Source organism: Pithys albifrons, chromosome 1 (genome assembly GCF_047495875.1).
Source record: "Pithys albifrons albifrons isolate INPA30051 chromosome 1, PitAlb_v1, whole genome shotgun sequence".
NCBI lineage: Eukaryota > Metazoa > Chordata > Aves > Passeriformes > Thamnophilidae > Pithys > Pithys albifrons.
The window spans coordinates 42968478-42992688 of record NC_092458.1 but is presented as its reverse complement, the minus strand read 5'-3'; the positions used below and the strand labels follow the sequence as shown (position 1 = coordinate 42992688).

At 35.7% G+C, this 24211-nt stretch overlaps 1 protein-coding gene across 2 annotated transcripts in view; it reads left to right on the top strand.

The window, feature by feature from the left end:
- NDFIP2 (Nedd4 family interacting protein 2) overlaps positions 1 to 23804 on the top strand; it is a 48390-nt gene extending 24586 nt beyond the window's left edge. The window contains exons 4-9 of one of the 2 annotated variants that reach the window (XM_071549625.1): positions 1356 to 1415; positions 4418 to 4505; positions 13756 to 13880; positions 17023 to 17089; positions 20367 to 20472; positions 22254 to 23804. In XM_071549625.1, coding sequence (XP_071405726.1) covers positions 1356 to 1415; positions 4418 to 4505; positions 13756 to 13880; positions 17023 to 17089; positions 20367 to 20470 — 444 coding nt within the window. In that variant the 3' untranslated portion in view covers positions 20471 to 20472; positions 22254 to 23804. The remainder of the gene's footprint in view (positions 1 to 1355; positions 1416 to 4417; positions 4506 to 13755; positions 13881 to 17022; positions 17090 to 20366; positions 20473 to 22253) is intronic. The other variant, XM_071549627.1, reaches the window with a different exon arrangement.
- The last annotated feature ends 407 nt before the right edge of the window (positions 23805 to 24211 follow it).

Sequence of the window (24211 nt, the reverse complement as noted above, 5' to 3'; positions counted from 1 at the left end):
GACACACTATCATTCCCCCAAAACAGAGATTGACTGAAACATTCTAGACGTGACAGTATTAAGTTAGCATCAGTAGATTAAGTCTCCCTGAAAGTCACATTTTTGCTGACTGCTGAAGAGCTCCTTTTCTCTCTTTCTTTTTTCTCTTTTTTTTTTTTTTACAGCAAATGCGTGCACACACACAAGCTATATTAAAGGGTATTACGGTTGCAAAGTTGAGATTTGGGGAAAAAACAGGAAATGCTGAAGCTGAGTTTCAGTTTTGTAGATGATATTAAAATTGTGTGCCAGTGTAGTTTTCATTACTGCCATTTTAATTACCTTACCATGTGATACTACTATAAAATTCCTGCCTTATTTAATACCTCTGGACTTACACTGAGATGGGCTCAGACTGTGTAATAAAACTGTCTTAATCTGACAGATGGTTGGAATAAGAAAGAAGGGTCTTATTACAGTTAGAGTGGTAGTTTGCCATCTTTGGAGGAAGGACTTAATACCTTCCCCCAAAGCTCTGAATACCTGCAGAGGAGCAGCTAAGTGAATGAACTATGTAATGGTAGTGCAGAGTTCAACTGTTTTCTTACTTTCACAAGTGACAGCTGCAGACAGTGTCTGACTTGCATGTTATAGAGTTGGCAAAACATACACAAATGGTATAGCATGTAGATTTTTCAGTTTTTATTTTCAGCCTTATGAAATCAGTGCTCTTACAAATACGAAGTCACAGTGGTTTGTGCCTCTTCTTTACTTCAATAATATGAACAGCTGGAAAAAGTCGAATGTTCTTATGTTACCTTGAGGGACATGAAGCTGATAATTTTTCATGGTATAGTCCAAAGTGTCCTGTCCTCAGGAGCAAAAGAGAGAGAAATGAAATGACAGGACAGCACATTTACTAAACAGCTTTTCTATTTTTTCCCCCAAATCATATAGGGATTTAATATGATCATAATAAATAGTTTATCATAGACCCTGCATTCACAGATAATATCATGGGTAATATATTCACATACTATGAACAATCTTAATATTTACTGAAACTTTCAGTACTTGGTTTTACAGTTCATGTAGCTTGTCTTACAGAAAGAGGTTGTGTACAAGCATGTATTCCTTTCAAATGCTCTCAAATTGTATCAAAGTAATTGTAGCAGCCCTGTGTCATCAGTAGTGATAGCAGTAGTTAATCTGGCCTTTCCTTTTCAAATTATCAAGATCAGTTCTGAAAGGTCAGTTTAAATTTACAAAAATATTGCTATGAGTTAAATGACTTGTTTGTATGTTGCAATGAATGGCTTTTACTTAATGCTTTTCAGTTGCATTTGTCTTATGTTTTTCTGTTTTTACATGCTTAGCACGCCCAGTTTAGGGAATCTAGGAGTCTGTTTGATGAAATATTCCTCAGTCATCCAGAGGTATGGTATAGTTCTCTCTAGTTTAGACTTTGCTATGAATTTTCCTGCTGGCAAACAAATGCTTCTGGGATTCATTGTACATTTTCCCCCCCACTATTAATTTCTCTATATTGCTTTGTATGCTGAAGGTATGACATACATTTCACCCTTTTCTCAGAAGTTATTTGCTGTAAAAACTGCATTGGGAAGAGTTATATCAGTTGAGTGACTCTACTTGATTAAAGGTGGTTGTCTTACTGTATGCCATGCTAGAGTTCAATTTGAAAGAGGTTTAAAAAGCATTGAGGAGAAAAAACCCAGTCCTCTTCTTGCAGAATATGACAGAGGGCTGTAGTTTATGGGGAGTTAATAGATTCAACTTCAATAGATGCTGTGTACCATTTGATGTTCTTTTGCTTAGAGAAATTACTCTGTGTGACATGCCATTTGTGTTGGTAATATAATTTGATATTTAGATGTTTTTCTGGTCATAGGAGCAATTGAGTTTTCTGTTCATAGAGGTGTCAGTTTATTTAGAAAGCAAGAAATACTGTCCATATTCCTTAACTTGACTAAATTTGTCAAAAATCACTATGAGATACTGAAACAGTGTTACATATCTTACAGATTTGTGTGTTGTGTTACATAGTTCTTATTAAGAAGAAAATACGCAATCTCATTGATAAAAAGTCATTATCACTATAGTATAAGTATTTTATGAAATTAAGTTTAACTTCAGCCATCAGCAGAGAGGACAGTCATTCTTCATTGCCCATTTTCATACTCAGTGTCTGCTGGCAAACAGCTCTATGTTGAAGGGCAGTTGACACCAACTAGATCAAATGAGAACACTGAAAGACAGCCAGTGTTACTGCACTTGAGCAGTGGTCAGTGTTTTCTGTCTGCAGGACTGTTCATGAAACCTCATAAGCCTAAATGATGTGTGTATAGGCTGAATGTGACTTAAGCATGGGGAATCATTTAATTTCTTAAGCATTCTCATAATTTTCATACGCCAATTTTTGGAGACAGTAAATAGGAGTCATTTTAATGTTCCCTTTTCACATGAAATATGATAAATTGCAAAGTGTTCACACTTAATAACAGTATCTACTTGCAAATGAAATGTCTGCTTTTATGTCCTGGGCTGTGTATTGACCTGTGTTGCTCACACATGTAAGCCTGTGTGCTTACACATGTAAGTCTGTGCGCAAAGAGGAAACTGCTGAATTTGTTACTGTAGCTGAGCAAGACTTTTTCTTACTTCTGAGGCAGCTTTATGCATGGAGTAATTACAAATTGCTTTGAAAATGCCAGTATGAAGTACAGTAGTTGGCAGACAATTATAAAAAGAGTCCAAAATTATTATAGATAGGGTTTTGTAGACCTGTGAAATTAAAACTGAAAATATCTGTTGTCATGACTTGTAAAAGGAACTTTTGTGGCATATGTTTCAAAGATAAACACATTCAAATGCCTTTTCAGCCCATCCTCCCCTTCCCTTCTCCCACATCAGTCTTGTAGCTGCAAAAAAGTTGAGCTAAATAAACTAATGCTTTTGTAGTCACTTAAGATGACCATTTAGGGACAGCTGAAATTATGTAGAGTTGAATTATTGCCCCTTAAGATTGTTGTTTAACCATCTTTTTATGCTTCCCTTGGAATTGTCTGTGAATAACAGTGTTTTTAAAGTAAGTTACCTGATAGAGTGTCTTCGTTAATTAATTTGAAATGCACAGCACAACTGGAATTTCACAGCCATGTTACTAAGGGTAAAGCTGACTTCTTTAAGTTGGTACAGGTCATTCTAGCAGGTTTTTAACCTAATTTCTGGGCCATGGTAAATTATGGTGTTCTGTTGATAAAGGGGAACATATGAATCACATCACAGAGCTTTAGATCGCTGTGATTGTTTAATGCCTTAAATTTTAGTCATGAATGTTATTTCAGTAGTAAGTGCTTGTGGGTGGAACAAACAAGTATATTTCACTTGAATTGATTTCCCTTGACTTAATTTGTTTCTAGAGGTAACTTCTTGCCTCAGTTCTAATACATTATGTTAATTTAAGCAAAAAATTGGAAAAGAGCATTACTCATGCTTCTGTTTAGACCATATTACTGTTGCAGCTGACAGCATTGTTTAACTTGTGTCCTGCATTGTTTTGATGTTACTTGTTGAAGTATAAAAATGGTGTATAATTTGTCTAAGTTTTTATCAGGCCCTCTTTAGTAAGTTCTGTCATCATGAAAACTTTTACATTTGCCAGTCTACACTTGGAGGAATGTTTTACCTGTGCATAGAACTGCATATGCAGTATATGCCAAGTTTTGTTGAAAATAGAGTCATGAGAAACAAAACAAACTCTTACTTTCAGTATTTTAAGGTCCAGTATTTTTACACAACGGGAGAAATCTTTGGGTCATTTTTGACTAACATCTCTGTTCTCTTTTGTTTGACTTAAGCACTGTGCCTTTGGAGTTTAGAAGACTTCAGAGACTTTTAGTGTACTCGCGCCCTCTAGTGACTGTAGAGGTTTTCTTTGCGTTGCTTATGTTTTTCTGTGCTTTATAAAACAGTTAAAGCAGTGCTGTATTTCTAAAACTTCTATTCCTTATTTAGGAAACATTGGAAAACTTCTCTGGCAGGAAAAATATAGAGCATATTATGTGATGACTTTTCCAAAAATATTTAATAGTTTGGCTATTACAGTAAAAAGAGATTTATGTTGCTTTTGATTATTGAAGTATTAATCTGAAATAACTTTTAGCTTTGTTAAATGTAAATAGGCAGTATGTACGTATCTTCTACAGAAACTTTTACAGAAAATTTGGGCTCTGTCAATATAAGCAACAAAATACGACTTGTTTTGTAGTTATAAATTATTTTTCTTTTAAAATTTCTTCATGTGGACGTGTTACATAAATGTCAATTTTCTTCTAGCTTTAGAAATATGATTAATACTTTATCCTATAGATAGTTATTCTAAACTTTTCACTAAATTATCACTAACCTGTAAATCCAGGAAGAAGAATATCCACCACGGGATGATTTCAGTGATGCAGATCAGCTTAGAGTGGGCAATGATGGCATCTTCATGTTGGCATTTTTCAGTAAGTTATCTTGTATCCCAAACCTATTGAGGTATATCTTATTTGTACCTTTTTTCTATGGAATATAAAAGAGAGCTGTGATAAATTGCCTTAATGTACTTCAGTGAACAGATTTTTCCACCTGTACACAAATATAAGCACTTCCAGATGTGGCAAATATGTTGCTTTTTTTTTGTGGCATCTGTCACAGATAAGGAGATAAAACAAAATCATAGTAAATGCTTGGAGGACTAGCAGGGATGCACTTTTACTTGTGAAATGTGAAATTCTGTCATCTTTTAGTTGGACCACCAACTTGTATTAAAGGCCAGATCACAGAAATCAGGCAATTGATTTTTAACTAGAAAAAACTGAGAGAGTGATGACATGCTGTATAAAAGTTGCTGATGTTAGCACAGTGAATTAAATGGCCGTGGATGGATTTTTGGAAGAAATCCAACCCATACTAATTTTCAGGTTGAACTAAGCACTAGCAATGCCTCTAGACAATGTGCTGTCTTGGGTAACCTCTGGTTGCAACCAGCTCTATTGGAGCTCTTTGTGACATACTGTGTGTGCACACTGTGCATGTCTTGTAACTTTTGTGATGCATTAAGCAAAGTTAAATTTGGCAACGAGAAGTTATTTCTAGAAAGAAGCTCCATCTGTTTTGACAATTGCTTATTTCTTTCTTATTTATGAGGATATTTTCCCTTTCTGAAATAAATACGTTTAGCAGTCTGGATGGAATCTTGGTGTTGGGGATGTATCTGTTCTTTTTAGAATTCATCAGGATGAAAACTGATTGATTATCCACTGAAATCTCCTTTATGTCTTTCAACCCATCTCATTAGTTCTTTTTTCTGTAATTTTTTCACAGTCTCTCTATTTAACTGTTACAGATACAGGTTACAAAGCTTTCACAGAACTTTTTTTCATGGTGTTGTAGAATGTTTTGGGACAATGTGGTGTTTGCATCTTGGGATAAAAAGGTGTCTGCTTCACCTAGCAAATCTATAAATACATTTATAGGGTAACACAGTGGGTTTTGTAGTCTGAGCTCTTTCTGTAGTTGGACCGTAGAAAGGGGATATATTCTTGGGCAAAGGGAGGTATGACTTCACTTTCCTTTTTCCCTTTATTCCCTCTCAACCCCTTCCCTATGTGCTATAACTTTTTTTATTTAACCTGTTTAGGTTCTGTATTGTGTGAACTTGTTCTTGCTTTTAAATCCTGGTTCAGGCCTTCATTAACACTGTACTTTGAGGTCAAGGGGATTATTGGCTTTAATGTGTTTGAGGTTCTTAAAGTCACAGTTGCCCAAAACTGCATGCCCAGAACCTTGTGTCTATCTTCAAGAATGCAAATAAACTGTCAACTTTCTTTTCAAATAAATGTCTAGCTGAGTCTCATTGCGCAGAACAGTACTTTTACACATTTGACAAAAATACTCTGTAGATCATAATTTTTCTTGATTATTCTGCAAACCTTATTTGTCCTTGAAGGAAATGCGTAAAATGAGTGCTTACACATTGTAAGTTCTTTACACAAATGTATGCTTAGTTGGGATCTATTATGGATACTGGTTCCATATGGAAATTGATGAAGTTTGCTTTTTGTTTGTTCTCATAGTATGAGCAGTTCACAAAAACTCATGGCAGTTATACACCTGTAATACAGATTTTCAGTAGTTTTTCTTAGGAAAGTTGGAGAATTAGGTGAAAAATTATCTCAACATAATGAGGGTGTATTGTAAATAGTGGGTGGTGTATTCCAGTAGGGAGATAAAAGTCTCCATAAAGTTGATCTGTGTAGATTTAAGAGAGCAGGAATTAAAATTAAGTTTACAGTAAGGCTATCTTTTGGGTTTTTTTCAGGGTATGGTATGTTTAAACACTGGAAGTAAGAGTGGCAGATCACAGAGAGCCTCGAATAAGTTCCCTCAGTTATAATGTAGGAGAACTCTTATCAAGAGCTATTCTATAATGAGAGGAGCGTGAACAAATATCTTGTTTCAGATGTGCTCTCCCAGTTTCCTGTCAAGTACAGTGTTGGTAGAAAGGTCTTGGGGATGAGAGGGGGGTGAGATGCCTTTGTTTTAAATATAACAGTGAGTTAGAGTTATTTAATTTCATTTTATTCAAGTGAAGTGTAGTAAAATAAACTTTTTACTGAGTTTAGCTGCGTATTGCAATCACGTAGTGGTATGTAGCCACCATCTAGTGGTAGCTGCACAAGTTGCATAAAATGGCTCTCCAGAGGCCATCTAGTGGCCAGGTCTGTTTGTTTGGGGGGTTGGTTTGTTTTAGAAGCCTGCTGCATGGGAGTTAGACCTGTTTCCTATTTTAGTTCTAAAGTGCTGTTCTCTTGAGCAAAACTGAACAGAATGAGGCAGTATACACTAAGATATAAAAGACCTTTGTGTGAACAGGTGCATTTTTTTGCTTGATTCAGAAACTTGGTGGGAAAATTTGAACAACCACCTATTTTATTTCTAGTATGTTGTAAAAGTCATATTTCAAGAGATTGGTGTTGCTCTTGAAGTCTGTGATTATGCTGGTGAGCTGAGAATCTGCTCTCTGATGGTCAGGGCTGGTGTCTGTCAGTTTCTTGTTTTGAGGTAAATTAATATACTAGGGAATATATTAATTTTGCTGTGAATGCAGAACGAAAAAGAAATTGCTATCAGACCACTTCATGTATTTTTTTCTAGTGGATATTTTTTAAGTGGGCTGTGCCTTATACAGCATAATAGAAACCTTCCAGGATATCACAGGAAATCATTAATAGAAGCGTTTCTCAGAGTAATTTTTTTTGTATGCACAACAAAAGAGAGAAATTTCTGAGCTGTTCTTTCCAATTTGAACACATGTAATTGAGGTTGTGCAAGTATCTGTCATGACCAAAGAGTTTGGTTTTCATGCTTAATCTGCCTGTAGTGAAGGTTTTTTGAATTATGTCTGATAGGTTCATCCTGGTATGTTGTCTGAAGGAGGTCCTTTTGGATGTTAATAAAAGGCTTATATGGTTCACCTTTATATTTAAGGAATGCTTTAGAAATATCAACCAGCCTTTTCTCCTGTGGACCCTAAAAGGATTTGTAGAGGTCATCCAGATTCTTAGAAGCCATGTAAGGGAGTTTTGGGTTGTCCCTACAATGTAGGAAAAATTAATATTAATTTGAACTCCATAGATAGATTAATAAGGAGGAAGAAATGGAGTTGGACCAAGGGTTGGACTTGATGATCCTGGAGGTCTTTTCCAACCCAATCGATTAAAAAAAAGAAATTTCAGTCATGCAACTGAAGTTAAAGTTCTCATACAGAGACATTTGTTCTCTTTGAACATCTGGGCAATTTAAGCACTGTATATAACTCACACCAATAAAATATCTTTTGAATGAGGAAACATAAGTGTACTTGTTTTCCTAGATGCCATATTGGAACAGATAATAACCACATCAGACTTTTGTAAATTAATATTCATACAGTTTTCAAATCTTTTAGATGCCTCAAACAGTCAATAAACTGCACACAAACCAGGATACCTACTTTGAGGGTTTCAAGTGGGCACAAGTTGGAAGGCAGAGTTGTAGCACAAGCTCAGGGTGAACACAGCCTCATGGTGTATGCTTCCCAAGGAGCTGGAAGTGTGGTTAAATTTCCTGTGGGAAGATTCCTCTGTGTGAATTTAGGAAACCTGACTTTTGTATGTCTACATCACGAATGTTGCACGTTTCCCTTTGTCATGTAAGAGAAACTGAGAGGAAGTCACTTGACTAAAATTTTAAATGTTGTAAGGAGGTAAAGAAACAGTTTTGTGAGTTATTAGGGAAGCTTGGCTGACCTTCATACACAATTACCTAACTTCTTTCTTACTGTAGAAAGAACTTGACTTACATAGTTTCTCCGTACACATTGACTATAATCCAGATAACTGGAATGAGGAAGCTTCTAGTTGGTTATTAAGGCAAACTTACCAACAAAGGTAATGAAGCAGTAGGAATAAATTGCCTAATAAAGTTTCTGAATGTTAATCACTAAGTAGAAGAATATAAATGTTGATCTGTGGAAGCTGATAGCCAATATTTCTAGTGATCATCATCGATACGTAGGTGAGTCCTCAGGATCAACCAAAGATGTATCCCAGTTTAAGAATGGAATCAATTCTGTGCAGGAATAGGAAGAATAACTTCTAGTGCTTCTAGTGCTATGAAAATCTGGAGAGTATTATTTATTATTGCAGTATGCTTAGTAAGTCCAGGCCAGGTATGAAGCATTAAGCTCTTTGGTGTTTCCTGTATATTAAAATAATAATTGGACAAATTGTGGAAGAAAGAATATAACTGAGCATGGTTGCTTTTTCTATGTGTAGTTTTGGAACCAAAATAAATCTTCTGACTAGTTTTGCTGACTTCTTTCTATGATATTTTATATAAACTTAAGATAGGTGATTCATGTGTAGCTATGGAAAGCTAAATAAAAAAGATCAGCAAGTGAAGTGCAAGCAAAACCAAAAAAACCCCAGATTTATTGTAGTATTTTTGACATAGTTTTCATCTCCTGCTCAGTTTCAGTTTGTAGAAGTCAAAGCTTGTATTTTGACTGGGATTATTTTACTGAAAACCTGAAAGAGACATACAGCATAAATGTAGGTGCTATGTTGGATATCAAGACTTTTTGTTAAAAAAGACCTCTCCTCCCATAAAAATAACTTACATGTGTTTCATTGGGAGTTTTGTTGTCATGAGGAAGTAATACTAATATTTATATTCTTTTTATGTGAATTACCTTAATATAGACTTACTCTCGTCACTTCAGGACCATTTAAAATCAAAAGTTATACTTCTGTCAGTGCCATCTGTCTGTATGGTGCTGGAGTATCAAAGGAAGATACTGAAATCATGATGCCAGTCAGCCTGAGTTTCATCTAAACTCTGAAATTTTTAAGGGAAAGTCAACAGTAGTTCAAAGTTGGGCTAAAGTAGGAATGTAATCCCTCTTGGGATGGGAAACCATTCTTGTTGCAGAGTGGCTTCTCTTGCAGTGGGTCTAGAAGATGCACACAGAACCTGGCAGTATGAAGATGATGGGCAAACAGAAGTAAAGAATGCTTTTTTGGTTAAAACCATGATGTGGTTGTAGCAGCTCATTAGACTTTAGAAATGGCTTTCCTTAGGATAGCATGTATTAGTGTCACAGGAGGTACATTTTGCGGGAATGGCATGGGAGCTGAAGGAATATCAAGGATTAGATCACCTCTAACAGCTGAGCAGTGTCATTTACATTACACAAAGTGAGTGGATGCTGACAAATAGCGGAGGATACATTTGTTACAGCAAAGAACTTGTACAGCTTCGTCGTCCCTAGTAGATAGAGAGGTAAGATGGTAGGTCTGAAGAAATTAGCAGGTAATTCCTTTTACTAGTCACTCTCCTCACCAGTCTATTTTCTCCCTCAGCTTGATGGGGGGAGCTTGTGCTGTAGCTTCTCTATGGCATCATGGGGATGACAATTATGAACAACTTTCATTGCAATAACTAATTAATTAATTGAGACAGGAATTAATTGTAGTGAATCCTACCAGATGATATGTAAACCATAAAGCTCAGAGAACTTGCATGGTTGACAAAAGATACACAGGGATGCACATGATGGAAAAAGATATACAGATAGGCAAATGAGGTTAATCTTGAGGTAGAGAAAAGTAGCTGAAAAGAATTGCAGTCTGCTCAGAAGAGGGAGATGCATTTCTAAAAACAAATAATGTGTTTTGCAACTAGAATGAGACAAGGAGGATGATTTTTAGAGTAGCAATAGGACTGGGATTGTGAGAGAGAAGTAATGGGAAAGACTGAAAACATGTAGACGTTATTGTTGCCCATCTTAAGTTTGCTAAAGTCATGCAACATCAAGGCAGTATTGGGAGAATCTCCCTAATACCTTGCTCGAGTTTTGCAGAGCTGTAAGTAACATGTTCCTTAAGCTGCTGCAGACAGGGAATTTTGATTTGATCCTCACTGTACAACTTTTCTAGAAGATTGTTAGCACTTAAAACTTAAATTATAAGATTTTTCTTTTGTTTATGCCTCAGTTTTATTCGGGGGGTGAACTTGCACATTTTACAACTTTTTTCTAGTTTGTCTGTTCTGCTTGTATTGACTGCTGTATGACTTGGTGGAACAGCACACTGATTAAAGGGAAAAAAACCTTACACTGGAACAGGCTGATGCCTTTTCTTTCAATAGCTGGGCAAATAGCTTGGTGTTAAATATTGTCTTGGTTTAAGGGGAAAAAACCCAAAATGTTTACCCACAAGCAGGGGAGGGGGCCTTCTCCACAATAATCACGCCACTCTTTATCAGATTTAAGGGAAAAAGGAATTTAATACAAGAAGGATAACTGTTCTTAACTGCTATATATAAACAGACTAGTGCAAACCGCTTCCCCAACACCGCAAGAAAAAAACCAACAAAACCCAGCAGGTTTTCCTCCGGGAGGAAAGTTATACTTAAGCAGTGTCAAATGTCACAGTCCGGCTGGCTGCGGAGTGAGTTCCCAGTAGTTCCCAGTCCCTCTCCAGTGAGACAGACGAGTGGTGAGCTCCCAGATGAACTCTGTGTCTCTTGTCCCAGATGAAGGAAAAAGAAAGCTGAAAGTGGGAAACCACCACGTGTCCTGCAAAAGCAGCTGCACACCTCTCTCTCCTGGGTCACTGCCCCAGCTGGGGCGGGCAGGCCGTGACGGTGCAGGCGGTGGTGAGGCTGGAACAGAGGCCTGGGATCCCAGATACAGGAACCAGGAGAAACAGCTGCGGCGAGGAGAAAAACAGCGTCTCAGCCAGAAGCCCCAACAGTAGCCAGCAGAGCAGCTTCCCTCTTCGGCAGCCCCCGCTCCCGACTTCCACGGAGCTAAGAATGCAAAGATGTCCCCCAAAACAAAAGAGACAAACCTGCCCCCATCCAAGTGATCAGCAGTTAACTACTTCTTTTGTTAACTACTTGCATGGGCAGTTAGTGGCAGGGGAGAGAATTTACATAATAATCCCAAACTACAACAAATATCCATCAAGTGATCATCCAGTGCCTATGGATTCTGTTTTGAATATTCCATTTTGAATATTCCTTTAGCTTAAGTTGAAAGGGGATAAAATTGTCATTGTGCTCAACTTTGATTGTAAGAAATAATTTTTTTCCCTTCCCTCTATTTGTGATTGGAAAATCTCTAATTTTTATAAAGCATGTACAAATGAATTCAAGTACTATATTTTTTAAATATATACCTGTTATAATTGTACATAGTCTGGTAATGTCTCTAGTCCACATAATCCAGTGAGAAATGTCTCTCTTCTGTCTTTTTTTAACGTACTGTCCTTTGGTGCCATAATCAGAGTCACCCTTTGAAGCTTGAATAGTGGGGAGAAGGAGCAGTGAGCTCTTATGCCAAGAGGAGCAGAGGATGTGTTGAGTAACCAGCTTCTAAACTCTGTTACTGTTACAAGATGGTGGGTTTGGAGAGCTTGCTTTTAAAATAGGGAAATCCTGTTTTCAAAACAGTATATCCAGGCTTTCTCAAATGTAAATGCTTTATATGTGTTTTGGAAAGATAGGTAAATGTTAGGGTCCAAATGTTGTTCTGTAGGGTTTTTTGTGAGTTTGGGGTTTTTTTGTTTTTTCTTTTTTTTTTTTCCCCTATGTTCTCTGCATATATCAATTTGGATCAGTAAAGTTGTTGTGGATTTTGGTTTGGTGGGTTTTTTGTGTCTTGAGATTTTTTGTTTGTTTTTGTTTTTTTTCTTTTGTGATTTTGGTTTGGTTTTGGGTTTTTTTTGTTTGTTTTTTAAGATCAGTAATTAGTATAAAAGTAAGAATTCTTATTGCCACCATCTATTGCCCGTGGCTTTGACCAAAGCAAGATGTTTTCTCACTTGTACTAAATGACCATGTGGATGTGAAGTCTTCCAAAACTTCTCCTGGAGCTTCAGTTTTCTTACAGCTGGTGGAATCTCACTGCTGTTTTACAGACTAATTTTGCATTTATGGCCAAATCTTTGCATCTTCATGTGGATTGCTGGAGAAGTTGTAACAAGAGTTTAAATTAGAAAAGTAGTGCTTTATGGGTATAGGTTATTTATAGATAATGTTTTAAAATTTGCTTCAATTAAAGAAAACTGTTGAGCAGTTTTCTGTTCCTAGTATTCTGTATTCAAACTTTAACTGAAAAGACAGACTTTTCCTATGGTGATTTAATGTCTGAGTATTATGTGGCTAAGTTTGGGAATTTAAAATGTTAAGGATTTGTGTGCAGGAGTTTTGTTCCCCTCTGCCTCTCTTCCATTCCTGCTTGCCTCTTCTGTGATTTTTGTGTTTATTGTGGCGTTCCCTAATGCTTTCAGTTTTCTTGTGTCTTGAACTCTCCAGAACTCCTGAGTTGTCTTCTTACACAAGTTCCTCCAGGTCTTCTGTTTGGTCGTTTTCTTTTTGGATGCCCTCACTGACTCCCAAAGCTGCACCCTGATGTAGTGCATGCAAACTGAAGGCAATACAGATGATGATGTTGGTTGCCAAGTATATGTGAAACTTTAGGTCATTAAACTGCTGGGAATTGTGTGAAATTGTTAATTGAAGCAATAGTGGTAGTTATGCTCAGTGTCCTTTTTGTTCCTTGATTTCTTAAGCATGTGGAAAACATCCAAGGCTTCTTATATCTTATGCTTGAATATAGATCTAAAGGAGAAAACGGTCACCCATAAAACAGCAGCTTCTCAGCTTATCTTCATTTCTACTCTGTTTACAGAGAAAGAGAGGATACTTTTATGCTGTTTGATCCAAACTGGATGAAGCTGAATATGCAGCCTTGATACATGCACATATGTCTGCATATAACTATTTTTTTGGTTATAAAAGTGTAGTGAGGTTTTTCTTTTGTTTTAATCCAAATCTTTTATGTTACAGTCCTTTTTTTTAATTTACCCTTCACGTCTAGTGTAATCTGGTTAGGTGTCTGTTGCAATGCAATGCTTTCTTTTATGTTGCCATTTTCTCTTGTGTAAAGTACTAAGTTCCAGCCTGTTTACCATTGGCTTTGTCATTAAGTGACTATACCATGGGGAATGTCTGGGTTCAAAGTCAATCTCTGAAAGCATGAATTACCGGAAGGGAATTAACTGACTGTGTAAGCATGTCCCTAGTAGTTTAAAAGTGAAATTACTGTTGAGTCTGTTTACTTAGCTATACAGATTAACACAAGCTACTGTTCCTTTTGTTTTATAGTGGCGTTTATTTTCAACTGGATTGGATTTTGTTTATCTTTCTGTATAACGAATACCATAGCTGGAAGGTATGGTGCAATCTGTGGATTTGGTCTCTCCCTGATCAAATGGATTCTCATTGTACGGGTATGTTTCTTGATTCACACTGTACAGACTCTGTAGAACAAGACCATAACTATTTATTGAAGGCTATATGATAAGGGAGTTAAAGAAATGTATATTAAATTTTAGTGCTTAGCAGAGAGCCTAGAAGTTTCCTAACTTCATCTTTAATAGAGCATTTACTTGCTGTATGTTAATATATGCTTACTAAAGATGAAAGTTAATCTATTTTTACCTAACACAGCATTTGATGTTCACATTTCCACTAAAATAACTGCAGAATGACTCATTCTTTGCACAAATATTTAAAAGTCTGCAGAAGAAGTGGAACAAGTACCTAAAATATCACTGGTATTATAGTGTCTTATATGAAAGATTTATAAATGTCTTGGCCTGTTGGGAAGAAATATCAGAAAACATTTCTTCCTTATATTTGATTCTTTTATTCCTTGTAAGATGCCTATTGAATCAAGTCAAAATTGAATGTGAAGTTAGTCACGTTTTTACCATCTTAAATGCTTATTTTCTTGATATTTTCACTGCAAGACTAGATACTTTTCTGAAAGGTACATTAGTCAGATGGAAGTTATTTAGCTGACTAAGTAACTGCTAGAATGAAATGTAATAAGTAATTGAGTTTGAATTCTACGTGTCTGAGGCACAACATTTAAAATACCATCCCTTTTAATTAAGAAAGAGATCTTGCTTAACTTATTTATCTTTTATATTCTGCCAGTGATGATATTTTAAAATTTTTTTTCCCTGCATGTGTGTTAGTAACTTAACTTGATTTGGTCTTAGCACGATAGTACTAAGATTATAGAGAGATTGCATGGTCCTTCCTGCACATGTACTGCATCCTTCTTAAAGCTTTTTTTTAATTTCCCTTTTGCTCCTTTGGAGCAGGGGAATGCTACAGGACCAGATGTGATTCTGGTGTATTTTTTGGAATTCAGGGGTTGAGATGGAATTATCTTAACGGAAAGAGAAGACATGAATTTTTCAGCTATGCATTCATTGGGGATGTTTTCAGCCTCCCTTGAGGCATATTAAACAGAGGGCAGAACTTGCTCATTGTGTCAGTTTTATTATTCCTCTCTGCTTGAAAATGTGCTCATAAGAAACACAAAAATTAATATATGTTAAAATTCCTGAAGAATTATCATGTTCAAGACCATAATTAAATTATTGTGTGTAATCTGTTACTAATTCAAAAATATTAGAGCTGGCCAATTCCAAGGCCTCCGGGGTGGAGTTTTTTCATAGTGAAGATTATTATGTTCCTGTGTTGTCTCCTTTCTAGAGACAATAGCAGAAAGCTCATAAGGTGTGTGTTGACAGTCATTTTAATGATGAGACACAAGCAGGTAAATGTGCACAAAATTGTTCTGTTCCTTTAGTTTCATACTCTTCCAAGGGCTTGTGTTGCCCTTTGTCACTCAGGTTCAGTAGTACAAAATTTTATAGTATCTAAACAGCCCGAGTTCACATATGGTGTCTCTGTATCAGTTTTTAGTGGGGGCTGGGGCAGGGAGATTGGGAGCGGATGGGGGGAGCTGGGAGAAAGACCCACAGTTTTGCTGTTGGGGAAATTCTGTGGCCATGGCTGATTCTGCCCATAGAGAGTGTGAGAGTAATGCACATATGCCAGTATTTGGGTGTTTGCTTTAGTAAATATTTTTTCCAACTAAATGAAATTGTAATTTTTTTCAAAGTGTATTGGTGTGTATATATATATATATTTATGAATATATACCCATATCATGTTTAGAGAATTGAAAATACTGACTGTCAAGTAAGATGAAATCAATATGGTTGTCAAAATCCTGGGAATGTCATATTTATATGGGGATAATGTAAATACCATGTAAATACCAATTCTTTAATTCAACTTAGCAACTCTGTTTCCTCATATTTTTTTCTTTTATTGATAATAGAAATGTATACAATATGGTATTAAACCCTCTAAGAAGTCACATCATCTGGCTTTATTCTGGAGAAAATGTGTATTAATTGAAGAAAAAAACAGCTTTATTTAGAGTTTAAGTATCTTGGGTTTATGTCTTGTTTCATTTATGGCCCAGTACCTTCACTTTCTTCCCCGCCCCCCCCCCCCCCCCCCCCCCCCTTCTTGGCACATATACTGAAGTGTCCTAAAAATGGCAAATGGGAAGCACTCTGGCAGGATGCAGTAAACATACTGAATGGTAGCAGGATGGAAGTATATGGAAAGTGTGCAGAGCTACTAAGTAGGTTATTTTATTCCTTCTGGTAACTTTTCACACATCTTCCCATTTCTACTCTTTATGTGAGTTTTGGAGACATTTGATTAGCCTTTTTATCAGTGAAGCATGAAGTCTGGAGTCTGGTAAAGGCAGAGATACCTGTCTCCAATACCATCACACCCTGCCCTCCAGCTGCCTCCCACATCACAGGGACGACAAAACTGTCTACCACGGTCACCAACAGGAACAGTTGAAATGCCACTTCAAGGTTCATTTAGTTGCGTTCAGCTCACTGCTGGGAACTGAATGCTGGTTTGAAAATGAAAAGACTTTAATGAGCTGGGGGTCTTTATGGGGCTGGCATTCTCCGCGGCAATTAACAGTAGGGGGTATACAGGAGGTCAAAAGCTTCTCTTTTGAGGGGTCAGCAGAACATCCCTGTCTGATAAGATTAAACTAATGTGGCTTTTCGTGTTAATATCTAAAACAGCAGGCTGCTGTAATGTGTTTGGGATGGCAGGCATTGGGGGGAAAAAGGAAAATTGACCAGTGGCAATTCATTATAACAAAAAATGTGAGATGAACTGGCAAGTAATATGAGGGTTTTTTAATCTATCTATCTATCTATCTATCTATCTATCTATCTATCTATCTATCTATCTATCTATCCTCTATCTATTTTATATATATGCACAAACATTTTTTAGATATTAATATAACATATACCAATATAATATTAAATAACTTTGCCACAGACCAACTGGCAGCAGAAGTGTTATTTGTATATTAAATTGCTGCACAAATGCCAGTTTTGCATTTTAGTAGGATGCATTACTTTTATTGAAATTTGCTTTTTCCTCCATGCTTTCTGTATTTCCATAGTGTATTAAATGTCTTAGTCATCTGTTTCACTGCAGCTAAGCCTCATGTATGACTTTCAGTTTTCAGATTATTTTACTGGATATTTCAATGGACAGTACTGGCTTTGGTGGATATTTCTTGTACTTGGTAAGTGGTAAATAAATTAATTTCTGTTCTGAGGTGGAAGTATTCAAAGATAAATCATGTCATTGCAAGTAAGAGTTCTCTAAAATGTTTAGCTATGGGTTTTTCTTTAGCTGCTGATAGTTTTGTGTGTTGTTTTTATTTCCACAGTATTCACAAAGTTATTGGTTACCATAGTGGTGTTACTGCGTGAACTGCGGGCTGTTCAAATAACCTTCAGCTCAAAAAATTTGGTTCTGCATAAGTGATTGTGTGTATAACTAAGACATGTAATTTATGCTTTTTAAGCTGTTTCTACTGATCTGTGGGTGTAGAACTGTTTAACAAAACTTTGGCTTTGTGCAGGGAACATACAGAAGAGGGAGTGGAATATACTTAAATGTATAAACCTGTATGTCATGTATTGAATTCTAAGAAATGTGACAGATCCCAGGAACGGGAAGTCTTGTACACAGCTCACAAAATGTCCTTTTCAAGTCCTTTGAAATGCATACCGCATCAGTAACTTCTCAGTAGGACAAGAGACTGGCTTCATGCTTGCTGATCACAGTGCTCCCATGATGTCAGCTTTCTCTTAAGAGTCCTGTGTTCCCATATTCGAAGTCTTAGCTGCATCAAATTGTACTCTTCTTTTTTTTTTTTTTTTAACGAGGCTATACCAAACCCCCACCACTATACCTGTTCTCCTACTTGTGGACTTGTAATTCGAATATGGAATCTGGAATGATTTTCTTCTACAGGATTGAATGCTACTATCTATTTTATTTTCTATTTCCAGCTCTGGAAGCACAGCAAACTGTTGTTGGTTCAGTAGGTGGCACTCTTTCCTTTGAGTCAATAGATTTAAATGGCCAACAGTGAATGTTAGAATGAAGTGCTAAGTAAATTTAAAAAAAAAAAAAACAAAAACAAACCAGGACTGAGATTTTAAATGTTTGTGACTCACTATTTATCTTGAAATGCCAAAATTCTTAAACAGCATTACTGTTTATGTCCTTTTAGTAGTGTTTGTGGGCATTCATCAAACCTAATGCTAATCTTTCTCTGCTATTGTGCACTTGATTGCTTGAAATATGTGGAAACTGCAAATGTTCAATACCTCACATCATCAGTCCCTTGAACACACTCATGTTGTTTGAGATGATTGTATTGAAGTAGGAAGTGAAATGACTCTTTGCAGGCACAAAGATCTCCAGATAAGTCTTTGATTAAAACCAAGCCTTGTGGTGCCTGAGATTGAGGTTTGACACTTCTTTTCACTAGGGTAAAAATAGTGTGTTCTTCTGTAACACTTTCCCCCACCATATCTATGGAAAAAGCTGTAGTTCTTCATTTTCCTAGTCTTTTGCTGCACATGTTCAGAAAGTAGTTCCCTTTAATTCAGGAAAGCCTTATTTTCAGTCCAAAGTGTTTGAGGATTTTTTTTCCTTAAATCACAAAGTTTAGAATAAGCCTTGGAATAAAAGGCACTGTGAGGCATACAGTGTGCATCCAGCAGTCAGCATTCCCTGTCCTATGAATGTTGGTGCATTTCATGTAAAACAATGTTTTAACACAGATAAAGTGGATATACTGAGATTGCTGGAACACCATAGAAGGATTTGACCTAACAAAGCTACTTAACAGGACATGGAGTATTACGTCACAGGAACACTGCCAACCAGATCTGCGTTTTGTTGTTTTGAATAACTTTCCCATTAGACCACGTGAAGTAGCATATCCAACATCTCTTCAGAAGTGAATGAGTTGGACTCTTTCTTTTTTACAGCCTTTTGGCATACTTGAGCCCACCTACTGCTATCTCTTCTCTTCTGGTGTTAACCTATCTGTTTCTACTCCCTTTCCTTCCTTCAACATCTGGAAAAATCTGCTTATATGTCATGGGAAAGCGAAGTGGTCTACTTTCAAGGAGGAGAGACAATTCAAATTTTTCAATTTATATGTTAGGCAATGTTTCTTTTTGAGGAGCACAATGGAAAGTGGGGTACTTTTTGTTTTCTTCCCTAAACAGAGAAATATAAAATATGGGCTGAACTTGGACTGGTTTTCCAACGTGTAATGCAGAAAATATGCTATCAGAAACCTTAAGAGCTGCCTGCCCTCATGTTTCTGTTTCAGCTGCTTTTCAGTTGAATGTGAGACTACCTCTTGTAATGTCTGGGTAGCAGCTTTTCTAGTAGACTTGTGATCCAGATCTGTCTGCTTTCTTCTCTGTGCAGAATTCACCTTAATCAATTCACCTTAAAAATGTGTCTGTCTTAGGTAAAGTTCCACTGGTTAGCAGATCATTCTCTGTTATTGCTCTTTTGTTTCTCTGTTTGTCCTCATGAAGCTTTGGTTTAAAAAAAGCAAAAGGAAAGTCAAAAATACTGCCAGCAAAAAGCACTCACAGAAGAAATTAAAGTATCAAAAAATCAGGGGCTCATCCAGGGCAGCAGGAAGAAAAAGTGCATCATGTAGGAAAGAGAAAAGAATTACATCCTTACTTAAACTTGTTAAATCTCAGTTTAGATTTTTGTTTGAACCTCGTGAATCTTAATACATATGTGTATATGAACACATAAGCATATATCTTCAAGGTACCACTGTTGCAATTGTAACTTCTCTGGATTGTTGTGTACATCTTGTTCCTCTTAGCTGAAATATTCTTTCAGATGCAGTTAAATATAAGTATTTTGAAAGAATTTGAAATGTGGAGTTGACAAAAAATGGGATCTTAACATGTTAAGTAACTTTGACAATTGTTCTTCCTCCCTTAGACAGGTGCTTTTTCCTGAATGGTTAAATCCCAGGTCATAATTTACTGTAATTTAGTATCTACTTGTTCCTAGAGCAATCCCTACCTTGTGTCTTCTTTTTTTAAGCTTTTTTGACTTGCAAGACATTTGTCTTACACATTTGTAAAGGTCCATTTTGTCGTTCAGGTAGTCTTCTAACACACTAGTAATTTATTTTAAGAATTCTAATTGAAAAGAATGTGAAAAACAAAATTTTTTTTCAGAGCTTTTTTTTCTTCTTGCTACGTATTTTCATACACTCTTTTTAGCAGATGATATTAAAACCCAGAATTACTCTAAAATTCCTGAAAAACCTTCCATAAAACTGAATCCTTATATCACAGATAAATCTGACTTTTTTTGTTGAATTTGGTCATGATATCTCAAGACCTCACTTTACTTGGTATAATCTAGGTTTTTAAAAAATATGCTAATAAAAATAACATAGGATAGTGTGTATGTATGTTAATATACTTTATTTTGTGCATTTTCTACACTATCAGGACTCCTCCTGTTCTTTCGAGGCTTTGTTAATTATCTTAAAGTCAGAAACATGTCTGAAAGCATGGCAGCTTCTCACAGAACAAGATTTTTTTTCTTGTACTGAAGGTAAGCAATTTTTATCTTTCCCAGGAAAATGGAGAAGAATGAACTATTAAATAACCGAACTTCTGTCACAAAATAGAAGTTATATGTTTTTTGAACATCTGTCATGAATAGTGCATGTATTCTTCATGGTCTTGCAGCTATGTGAACTCTCTTATTTGAAAGTAACTAATGCATCCTTGTTGCCTCCCCTGAACTAATGTTCAGTAGCAAAAATGAAGAGGAATATGATGTGTTTCATAAGTTATAAAGAGAATCTGCTGCCTGTCGGAATACTGTCTTTTGTGTTGGAAAACTAGCTTTAGTAGTCAGCCTGTTGTCAGCAAGTTAGGAAGCACTAATCTGCCTGCATACTAAATCTGATTGACGTGGATCTGAACATGCAAACAATAGATGAGTATTGTCTCTCTTTACATGACTGGATTAAGACAGTCATGTACAAGTATGATTATTGTGTATGTTGTGTATGCAACAATGTGCGTTATGTATCCTTCAGGTAGCTGATTAATTAGTCTGGCATAAATCCACTCTTGGGGTTTTTTCATTTGGTTTGTGTTTTTTTGGGTTTTTTTTTGTTTGTTTTTGTTTTGTTTTGTTTTTTTACTTGTTATCCATTAATTGGATTTACTAGACTTGACTGTGTAACTTGAACCAGGGATCTTTATTTGTGTTCAACTTCTTTTATTTAAGTTGCATGATGAGATAAATTAATGCATTTGTATTGCTCTGCACTTTACTTAAAATGCTTAAAGACTATGTTTTAACTTACCTAAGAAGCTATGTTTGCTGTTTAAAAAAAAAATTAAAGAAAAAAGGTTTTCACGACTTTTCTCTAAGATTGGTCAGAGGATCAATAATAGTTAATCAGCAACACATGACTGAAACTTGTAAAAAAAAAAAGATGGTATATTTGCCTAGAAGAAAACCTATTCCTTTTAAATAAGACAATGGTGTAAATTTAAAAACAGCTAATAATGAATATTTGTGCTATACAATATACACTTGATCATGGAAAAAAATCTGTCAACATAACTATAGCATAATATTTCTTTTTAATGTGCCATTTGGTCAAAATTATGCAGTCAATTAACTGAGACGTGTATTGCCTTTTAGTAACCAATCTAAATTGGCAGCTACATGGCAGCATTTGCTTCCTACAATAGTTACATATGGCTTCTTTTCTCAGTGCTGTAGTAATCTCTTCAGAATACTGAAATTTGTAGAGACAAGACTGAAAATATCTGTTAGTTTTCAGTACAATAAAGTTTAAAAATACTATTTTAAAAAGAGTTTTTAGTATTTTAGGACAGTAGCTTGAAGAAATTAATGAGAGTGTAGGATAATGTGGTCAGGGATTCTTTGCTCTTCTGCAGTTAAAATTCTACTTTGTCTAATCCATCATTAACTGAAGTTAATGAGATGTCCTATCTGAGTTCAGTGGCTTTGCATTTTCCCTTTACCTGTAAGCACCACTGAGGTGAAGGGTTGTGGGCTAATAAAGTCTGTGGAGTGCTGAGAGCTGAAGACACAAAATACTGTTTTTAAAGCTAAAGCCTCTAAAGTAATGGAACAAGAATAAAACCTCTACAGTTAAAAATATTCTCAGGTGTTCTTTTGAAATCATAAAAAATAACAGTAAATTTTTGGGGTTTTTCTCCTATCCTGGCACAGGGGAGTGGGGAGGCTGCTGTTTTGATGAAGTTCGGGTTTGCTAGTCACCTAGCAACACTACTGGTAGTGAATCATGGCGATGAACTGAAGTATAATTCTTTCTTTGTCTCCAGACTGCATCGAACAGACATTCCTTTCCAGTGCTGGTGTGAAACTTCCAGATGATCTGTACCCCTTCAAGTTAATTAGATAAAAGACTACTAAAATAAGAAGACAGATTAGTGAAGACACGGCTTTAAGAATGAATGACAGTATGGTTTATGCTCAAATACCAGTTGTATTCGTTCTAGTAAATATTTATAATTGCTGCCTTTTTTTTTAGCACATTTGTATATGTGCTTATTAAAAAGATAGTATTGCAGTAAGAACAGACTATCTGTAACTATAGATTAGGTACAGTTAGCCTCAATCTGTGTTTGTTGTACCTGAAAGGTTTAACTTGTTTCACAGCTTGTGTGTACCGCTGACTTGGTGATCTGAACTTTTGAGTACAATGAAATGCATTAAATGATTCGGATTAACCATTTCAGACAATTTTCTTTTTATATAATTTAGATTCATCTAATGATTGTATAGAACATCTTTAAGTTTACTAAACCCCAAAGTTCCTTGTTGTTACAAACTTTTATTCACCGATATTTTCTCAAATTCAAACCAATATACTGGTTTACTTAAAACTGATATACTTTGAGTCCACTGTAAATAACTACGTGAATGACTGTTGGAATTGCTTCTTAGGAAATATGTCAAAATATATTTTGTAACAGTATAATCTCTAAATTTTGTTTAATCCTAGAGCTATATACATATTTTTTGTTAATTGGCTATTAAAGGTATAGTTACTATTAGATGTAGTTTTGGAGGTTTGCATTCTTGAGTTCAGTATAAATACAAGATCCACACTGAGGACTTCTCAAAAAAAATCATATCGCTATCATACAGTGCTTGTTTAGAATAAATACCTTGCCATTTCATAAGAATAAACTAGTTTAAATGCAAGGTAATTTGGGAGTAATCTATGAAGGGAAAAAAATTCTTTTAAAGCTCTGAAAGTAGAAAATGTGTGTTGCATCTCTCATGGTATTCATTTAAGGTATGTCATTATTTTCTTATAAATATCATCTCTTTAAGGGGTACTGTCTACTGTTCATGCCTGTGTGGTTTCTTTTAAAGTTTATGAAATTTTTGCTTCTCCTTAAAATGGGAGAATACATCTCTCAGTCCTTTGTACAACTGGAATCTCAGTTGCGAAAATACATTTGTTGTTGGTTGCACCTTTGAGAAAAAAAAGACAAATACTTCTGTTTCTCTTTTTATATTAGAATTCTACCTTTTTATTACTAACACTAACACCAGTGAGGTTTATATTGTGTTAAGCTAGTGCTGTATTGAGTTTTGTATCTATAATGAATGTTTAAAATATACATATGTAGACTGGTCACATTATTCATTTTCCTAATCTTTCACAGATACAGATAGTGACTAAAACTTGAGGGGCACCTCTACTTCTCAGCTTTTTATGACAAGAAAGTTAAGTATTATGTTCACTATCCTATTGGAATTTCCTTCTAAACTTACCTGTTTGTTTCTCTGTTCTTTTGCATTCACTGTCCAGCTGAAAAAGAAGTGGATAATAAAGCATTGCTTTGTTTTGCTAATTAAGACTTAATGCTTTTTGGTTTATTTTTTTTTTGTTCTTCATGTTGAAAAATGCTCATGAAGTATTGGTATCAACATGTATTTATAGACAAATTACTTGGCAGAAGAGGTACTAACCAGTCTTCTCTTTCTAATCTCATATTTTTTGGCAACAAACTGTTAGGACATTTCTTTTAGGGAGTTCATGGAACCACACAAGGTATGCAGTATTGCCTCATTTTTCTCATTTGCTTACCAATCTCTACTACTACTGTCTTCCAAGTATATAATTTTTGCAGTATTAAGTCGCAGACTTCTGATACAATTATTTCTGTTTGGTCCACTGCATTTTACAGAAAGTTTCATACAGATACTTTGTGTACTACATTGGAAAAATTGTCATTTGAACAGAAAGAATATGTAGGGTTAAAAA